At 40.6% G+C, this 9,001-nt stretch overlaps 1 protein-coding gene across 2 annotated transcripts in view; it reads left to right on the forward strand.

Moving 5' to 3' along the window:
• Positions 1 to 9,001, forward strand: part of hectd2 (HECT domain containing 2) — a 105,979-nt gene that overhangs the window by 89,525 nt on the left and 7,453 nt on the right. Inside the window, exons 19-20 of one of the 2 annotated variants that reach the window (XR_007264320.1) lie at positions 2,511 to 2,626; positions 5,164 to 5,273. Coding sequence is in view for 1 of the 2 variants with exons in the window: in XM_048609237.1 (XP_048465194.1) it covers positions 2,511 to 2,626 (116 nt within the window). In the remaining variant the exon portion in view is untranslated. The remainder of the gene's footprint in view (positions 1 to 2,510; positions 2,627 to 5,163; positions 5,274 to 9,001) is intronic. The other variant, XM_048609237.1, reaches the window with a different exon arrangement.

Below are 9,001 nucleotides of genomic sequence, written 5' to 3' on the forward strand. Positions count from 1 at the left end.
TCATGAAAAGCAGATGGATGAATATTGTGGCCATTGCACTTGAGGTTACCAGTAGCATTGACATTGGTAATTGAATCAATGCATTCATGATGCTTAGTTTTTTTGTTTACAGGATGAGGGTGTTGCTGGCTAGGCCAACAGTTATTGCCCATCCCAGAAACGAGTTAAGAATCGACCACATTGTTGTGGGTCTGGAGTCCTGCAAATTGTTTGAGATTCCGTAGTTTGATTGTGAGTGAATTCCAGCATTCAGGATGAAAGAGTCATTTTGTTTTCCTCTTCAATTTTTTGTCTGGTTTGTAGTATTTAGAATAAGGGAGGGATTTCCCCTCTCTCCTTTTCCCTCGCTCTCTCCCTCTCTCTCCCTCTAACATACACACTCTCTCCTCCCATTCATTCAGGATTGCGTACTGCCATTTTTGACCTGTATGTAATTGGGTGACTGAGATGTGCTGTGACTTCTTTGTTGGACTGCTGGTTTCTACCTGTTACCTGCGGATTCTGATGTTTGGTGTGCAGATAGCGCTTTGTATTTCAGAAAGTAAATGCCCTTATTCTGAGCTAGGTATACTACTGGATTTGGCACACTTCTCTGCAATCCCCACTGAACCAGGATTAGTCTCCCGGCTTAATGTAGTAGTGGAGTGAGAAATGTAAGGATGTTGTGTTATATAGTATGCATAATTCTGCTTCTGATGGTTCAGAAGAATTCATGAGTAACCCAATTATGTCTTTTCTCTGCCTGCTTAGCACTATGGTCAAACTACACTGCACAAAGTGAACATGTTTATTTTGTTCTAGACTTCACAAGTGCTGTACAGTGGCTGTTCCTATTAATAAATGTATCAACAAATTATCTGAGATGGGTAGGCCCCCAAGGACAAGATCAATGTTTCTTTTGCATGTTGAGAAAGAAACAGAGTTAACGTTTTGAGTCCAGTATGACTCTTCAGAGCTGGCATGAACAGTTCTGAAGAAGTCATACTGGACTTGAAATGTTAACTGTTTCTCTCTTGACAGATGGTGCTAGACCTGTTGAATTTCTCCAGCATTTTCTGTGTTTATTTCAGATTTCCATCACCCTCAGTATTTGGCCTCTATACTTTAGTTGGCCTACCATGTAACATAAGTCTAATTTCCAGGACATGGCAAAATCAGCCATTGATGGTTCTAGGGGTCCAATTGTGGCGGTGCATACTGAAGTCCCTGTCCAACATTCAATTCTCTGTCCTTATTTCCCTGAATACTTCTTCCAAATAATATTCAATGTAAAAAGAATATTACTTAGACATTTGAGTGTGGATAGTAAGTGACCCATACTCAATTATTTTTCTTGGGCTCTGGAATTTATATTGAAAACTGTCAGGACTGTGAACATACACCCACCCACTTCTGGTGATTCTATCTACCAATGACAAGGTGTCTTTTTTTTAAATAAACAACCAAAATCACACATCAAAATCTCACATCCACTGATTCACTTTTGATACAAAATCAGTGAAGATCAAAACACTTAAAACATTCCAGCTTAACAACTTGTGACCTTGTTCAATATTTCAAAAAGTTAAATTAATTTTATATTTTTTAACAAATATAGGTTATATTAAAGGGCCTATACGGCTAAGTTCATAAACTATGGAAAAAAAATGAGGTTTATGAACTTTGATTAGTGCTATCATTTTCTTATTTATGAACAATGGTTGTACAACAGACCCTTTTCCTTTCCTGTCAAAACTGGTGTGTCATTCCACAATAACGACTGTCAATCTTCCTTGCAGCAACACTGCAACTTACTACTGACTGGCTTCCCCCAGGTGTCAGAATAACTTATCACACTGACATCAACCTCAGTCAGCTGAGGGCCAAATTACAGACAACCATGTCTGTAATAGATCTACAGTATACTTATGATCCACAAGTTAATGCTTTCTCTAAAGAACTAGTACACAACAGATTATTGATATATTCACTGAACTGAGTTAACGTGGAACTGCCCTGAACAGATTGAAGTCCTTTACAAACCTTCACCAAATGTATCAAATTCAGTACATTCAATTGAGATTCATGGAGTAGTCTTGGAAAATGTCCTGCTTCCCATATCTGGTAGTAGTATTAGATCCTTGAAGAGGAGACTTATTTAATTTCTTATCCAGTAAATGGTGCTCTGTGCCTGGGAAATAATCATTTAGTAATTTTATTGAAGTTATTTTGTAATTTTTTTTCAGTATATACCTGGCGTTTCCACACTCTTCTTATTTAATATGGTGATGTAATAAAATCAAATAATGTCCAAATAGAATGCTTTTCTTAACCTCGCAATGTTCCAGTTAAGTTTATTAATTCATTTAACCAGGACAAACTGTTTCTTTTGAAGCAGTCGGAGTACACAGTAAAAATCTTTGCACTTATGAAATGTTGAAGTGAATTGATTTCTTTGTCGAGAGCAAAATTTCAATTTTGCTTTCCAAATGCGCAGAACAAGTGAACATAAGAGACTGATTCTTCCACAGCTACTGCTCCCAGAAGAAGTGGAAATTCTTGTGTGTGGGAGCCCTGAGCTGGACATTTATGCACTGCAGAAGATTACACAGTATGAGGGTTATTCCAAGATGGACCCCACGATACGGTAAGCAATTCAATTTTTCTCATATGAGCTCTGTTTTTGTAATAATGTCAGTTTTAATCAATATCTCGGTTTGGTTTTCTTTAAACTTCTGATGTGAATGTAGGAAAGTGTGTTTAAAACCACCCTTGTTTGCTAATATTCATAGATTTCGTTTGGGAGATCTGTTTCCAGACATGTCAGCCATGGCTCAGTAATGGCTTTCTCATCACTGGGTCAAGTGGTTGTGGGTTTAAATACTGTCATGTAAATTCTGTACTGGCACTTTTGTGGGATTGTCCCAATGCTGAGATGGTCTTTTAGATGAGACATTAAGTGGAGGCTTCTTTTACCCACTTGGATAGAAGTTAAAGATCCTGCAACACAACTTTAAAGAATAACAGGGGAATTCTTCATGGTGGCCTAGCCAATATTTATCCCTCAACCAACGCCAATAACACAAGTCATCTTGACATTATCTTATTTATGGGAGTTTATGGGATGTTGCAGGTTGCCACATTTCCTACCTAAGAATAGCAACCACATTTGAAAGTGTTTGGCTGTAAAAAATTACAGGGCATCTGGAGACCATGACGCTGCAATACAGTGCAAGACTGTCTTTCTAACTTATTCTTAAATCTTAGATCTTTGCCAATCTATCTTAATAACTGAAGATGGAGAGGTAAAGCTGGGGCCAGTCTCAACGGAGAAGAAAAGGTTGAGAAAAAATTTGGTCGAGGATTTCAAACGTTTTGAGATGTCTGTATGAAGTAGATAGGGACTAACTTCCCAGCAGGGAAGCAGTTGCAAACTAGATTATATTAATTAAGGTGAATGACAAAAGAACCAGGGGTGCCCTATACAAACCCCTTTTAAATGGTGGGTGGTTAGGCCCTGGAAAGCACTGACTGAGATTGTGGAGGAAATAGCTTTGAACAGAAAATTACACTGGTGGGCTACACTGATAAGGCAAGGGGAGTAGGACTAGCTCTTCAAGAGTGCTGGCCACAGGCCGCCTCCTATGCTGTAACATTCTCTGATTTTCATTCCTAATTATAGTCCTAAAATTTACTTATTAGAAAGAAAGCCGTGCTTATCCACTATTGAGTGTATTAAAGTTATAGGATTGTTTCCCCCTTTATAAATTCAGGCTTGAGATGTGGGTGTCACTGGCTGGCCAGCATTTTTTTGCCCATCTCTAATTGTCCTTGAGAAAGTGGTATTGAGCTGCCTTCTTAAACAGTTGCAGTCCATGTATTGTAGGTAGACCTACAATGCCCTTATGGAGATAATTCCAGGATTTTTACTCAACAACACTAACGGAGCAGCGATAGATTTCCAAATCAGGATGGTGAGTGGTTTTGAGTGGAACTTGTCCTACTCCCCATGCCTTTTCCCTGCATTGTAATTTTCCATTCCCTTTTGAAAGCTATTTCCACCACATTCTCAGGTGTTATTCCCACTGTAAGGTGCTGTCTAAGGAGTCTTGGTGAATTTCCACAGTGCATTTTGTGGATGGTCCACACCGCTGCTACTGAGCAGCAGTGGTGAGGGAATGTGGTCTGTGGATATGGTGCCAGTAAAATGGGTTTCTTTGTCGTGGGTAGTTTCAAGCTTCTAGATTGTTGTTGGAGCTGCACTCATCCAGGCAGGTGATGGGTATTCCATCACACCCTGACTTACGTCTTGTAGATAGTGAACAGACTTTGAGGATTCAGGAGGTGAGCTACCTGCTGCAGGATTCCTAGCCTCTGTCCTGTTCTTGGTGCAGCATTTATATGGTGAGTCTAGTTCAGTTTCTGGTCAATTGTAACACCGTAGGATGTAGATAGTGGGGGTGTTCCACAATGGCAGTGCCGTTGAATGTCAAGGGACGACAGTTAGATAATCTCTTAGAGATAGTCAATGCCTGGCACTTGTATTGGCATAAATGTTACTTGCCATTTGTCAGCCTCACCTGGATATTGTACAGATCTTGCTGCATTTGGAAATTGTCGGCTTCAGTACCTGAGGAGTTGAGCATGGTGCTGAACATTTTGCAATCATCAGCAAACATCCCCACTTCTGACTTTTATGATAGGGGGGAAGTTATTGATGAAGGAGCTGAAGATGATTGTGTCCTAGGCCCAATCATCTGTTTTTGAAAAACTCATCTATCCTCCTGTAAAGAATTATACGTAAACAATAATTCACAACTTTCTGAAATTAATGTTGTCTGGATTGTTGGTTACAATAATAATGCAGATTTATTTTCCAGCTAAATGTCATTGATTATAGTAAGGCTATGTGTTTATAACTTTATTATAGAGTGGATTGTTTCCTTTTTTTTGTTTCTTCAGTTTAGAAGAATTTAAACAACATAGTTGAGGATTTACTGACTGATTCTAATTGCTTTGTGGAGCCACCAAATTAGCTGGTTGTGCTTTGACTAATTTTATAGCCAGAAATGGTTACAAAGGTAATTAGACTCAACAGGAGGAGGGACTCCAGTGAGATAATGGCTGTTTTGTGCTGCAGGGCAACAGCTTAAATGTTGATTGTACAATTGTTGATTAATGTAGATACCATCCCAAGATACTATACATGGGAGAAAACAGATGATGAACTGCACTGGAAAATTTAGGACAGATGAATGCATCAAATGGAAGGAAGGGCTTCCTACGTTGAAGAGGTAGACATGCATGAATAGTAGAGTCTAACAATTAAGACTAAGAATGATCAGTATGCAGTGATTTCTGTTCACAGCTTCCTGGCAAAAATATATCTGGAATTTGGGTCCCAGGGAGAAAGTGAGCAAAAAGGTCAGTTTGAGACTGGTGGGCGTTTGGGAAAAGGAGTAAGTCAAACAGTCAGTGCAGACAAGAACAAAGCAGAGAATGAAGTAGGACTGAGAAATTAAACCGCATTTATTTCAATGCACAAGGCCTAACAGGTAAGGCAGATGAACTCAGGACATGGTTGGGAACATGGGTCTGGAATATCATAGCAATTACAGAGACGTGGCTCAGGAATGGACAGGATTGGCAGCTTGTGGTTCCAGGATATAGATGCAATAGAAGGATGGGGGGGGTGTCAAGAGAAGAGGGGGAGTGGCATTTTTGATTAGAGGTGACATTACGGCTATATTTAGGGATTCCTGGGAATATGTCCAAGGAAGATATTTGGGTGGAACTGAGATACAAGAAAAGGATGATCACCTTTATTGGGATTGTACTATAGACACCCCATTGTCAGCGGGAAATTGAGAAAACAAATTTGTAAGGAGATCTCAGTTATCTGTAAAAATAATAGGGTGGTTATGGTGGGGGATTTTAACTTTCCAAACATAGATTGGGACTGCTATAGTGTTAAGGGCTTGGATGGAGAGGAATTTGTTAAGTGTGTACAGAAAATTTTCTGATTTCAGTATGTCGATGTACCTACTAGAGAAGGTGCAAAACCTGACGTCCTCTTGGGAAATAAGGCAGGACGGGTGACTGAGGTGTCAGTGGGGGAGTACTTTGGGGGTCAGTGACCATAATTCTATTAGTTTTAACATTGTGATGGAAAAGGATAGACCGGATCTAAAAGTTAAAGTTCGAAATTGGAGGAAAGCCAAGTTCGACAGTATTAGGCAAGGACTTTCAAATGTTGACTGGAGGCAGATGTTTGCAGGTAAAGGACCGGCTGGAAAATGGGAAGCCTTCAGAAATGAGATAACAAGAGTCTAGAGATAGTATGTTCCAGTTAGGGTGAAGAGCAAAGCTGGTAAGTGTAGGGAATGCTGGATGACTAGAGAAATTGAGGTTTTAGTCAAGAATAAGAAGAAAGCATAGACAGCAGGGATTGAGTGAATCCCTAGAAGAGTATAAAGACAGTAGGAGTATACTTAAGAGGGAAATCAGGAGGGCAAAAAGAGGACATGAGATAGTTTTGGCAAATAGGGTTAAAGAGAATCCAAAGGGATTCTACAAATATGTTAAGGACAAAAGAGCATCGAGGGAGAGAATAGGGCTCCTTAAAAGATCAGCAAGGCTGCCTATATGTGGATCCGCAGCAGATGGAGGAGACACTCAACGAGTATTTTGCATCAATGTTTACTGTGCAGATGGATATGGAAGATAGAGAACATGGGAAAATAAATAGTGAATTCTTGAAAAATGTCTATGTTATTGAGGAGGGGGCGCTGGACATCTTAAAATGCATAAAGGTGGATAAATCCCTGGGATCTGATCAGGTGTACCCTAGAACTCTATGGGAAGCTAGGGAAGTGATTGCTGGGCCCCTTGTCAAGATAATTGTATCAGCAATAGCCACAGGTGAGATGGTGGAAGACTGCAGGTCAGCTAACATGGTGCCACTATGTAAGAAAGGTGGTAAGGAAAAGCCAGGGAACTATAGACCAGTTAGCCTGACATCAGTGGTGGACAAGTTGTTGAAGGGAATTCCGAGGGACAGGATTTACATGTATTTGGAAAGGCAAGGACTGATTACGGATAGTCAAAATGGCTTTGTGCATGGGAAATCGTGTCTCTCTAACTTGATTGAGTTTTTTGAAATAACAAATAGGATTGATGAGGGCATAGCAGTGGATGTGATCGATATGGATTTCAATAAGGCATTCAACAAGGTTCCTCATTGTAGACTGATTAGCAAGGTAGATCACAAGGAATACAATGAGAACTAGCCATTTGGATACAGAACTGGCTTGAAGGTAGAAGACAGGGTGGTTGTCAAGGGTTGCTTTTCAGACTGGAGGCCTGTGGCACACCAATGGTCATAGGGATCGATGCAGGGTCCATTGCTTTTTGTCATTTATATAAATGATTTGGATGTGCACATAGGACGTATGGTTAGTAAGTTTGCAGGTGACACCAAAATTGGAGGTGTAGTGGACAGCGAAGATTACCTCAGAGTACAATGGGACCTTGATCAGATGGGCCAGTGGGCTGAGGAGTGGCAGATGGAGTTTAATTTAGATAAATGTGAGGTGCTGCATTTTGGAAAAACAAAACAAGGCAGGACTTATACACTTAATGGTCAGGTCCTGGGGAGTGTTGCTGAACAAAGAGACCTTGGAGTGCAGGTTCATGGTTCCTTGAAAGTGGAGTCGTAGGTAGACAGGATAGTGACGAAGGCATTTGGTATGCTTGCTTTTATTGGCCAGTGCATTGAGTATGAGTTGGAGGTCATGTTGCAGCTGTACAGGACATTGGTTAGGCCACTTTTGAAATATTGCATGCAGTTCTGGTCTGCCTGCCGTAGGAAAGATAATGTGGAACTTGAAAGAGTTCAGAAAAGATTTACAAGGATGTTGCCAGGTTTGGAGGGTTTGAGCTATATGGAAAGGCTGAACAGGCTGGGGCTATTTTCCCTGGCATGTCGGAGGCTGAGGGGTGACGTTATATTGATTCATAAAATCATGAATCATTGATAGGGTGAATAGACAAGGGTCTTTTCCCTGGGGTCAGAGAGTCCAAAACTAGGGGCATGGGTTTAAGGTGAGAGGGGAAAGATTTAAGAGATTCAAGGGGCAACTTTTTTTTACACTGGGTGGTGCATGTATGAAGTCAGCTGCCAGAGGAATTGGTGGAGGCTGATACAATTACAGCATTTAAAAGGCATCTGGATGGTGATATGAATAGAAAAAGTTGAGGGATTTAGGCCAAATGTTGGCAAATGGGAATAGATTAATTTAGGATATCTTGTTGGCATGAACGAGTTGGACCGAAGGGTCTATGACTGTATCATTGTTCTTTCTTTCACCGCTGGGATCTCGGTTCCAATCCAGTTCAGATAGGTGCGATGGAAATCTGCTTTACACGGCTGTAAGGTCCTATATAAAATCATTTTATATGTCTGAACCAAATTACCAAAGATGCACATCACAAAACCAGAACTCTCGAATGGTTCGTGTGATGATGGAAAATGTATTGGAGGCTGGAAGCGTCTCTGCTGTAAAGTTGCATCTTTTCACATTTTGGAGGCAAACAAAAGATAGATGCTAAGTAAGTTAGCTTACATCAACGTGAGACAGCTCTTACCTGTGTAACATTGGTATGGAACTAAGCCCATCGACCTGGGAATTTCCAAGGAAGATTACCTGTAATGAGCTAAAACCAACCAGGGAATAAGTGACAGTCAGAATATTTGCTGGAACGTGACCTGCAGCCAACAGGAACAGCATTGCCCTGGGGTGTTCAAAGGCACAACAGTCTGAAACCTCATTCCAAATTGACCCTGATCTACTTTCAGAACAACTACCTCTTCTAAAGGTAATCTCCATCTCAGCGCTCAGGAAATAATGCAGCACTTCAGTATTCAGCACACAGCAAGCAACCTGTTCTATCTGCTAAAAAGAAAGCTACCTAACATCTAAGAGATAGTAAGAACTGCTGATGCTGGAGTCAGACATAACAC

The sequence above is a fragment of the Rhincodon typus genome, chromosome 20 (assembly GCF_021869965.1).
Source record: "Rhincodon typus isolate 14 chromosome 20, sRhiTyp1.1, whole genome shotgun sequence".
In the NCBI taxonomy this organism is placed as follows: Eukaryota; Metazoa; Chordata; class Chondrichthyes; order Orectolobiformes; family Rhincodontidae; genus Rhincodon; species Rhincodon typus.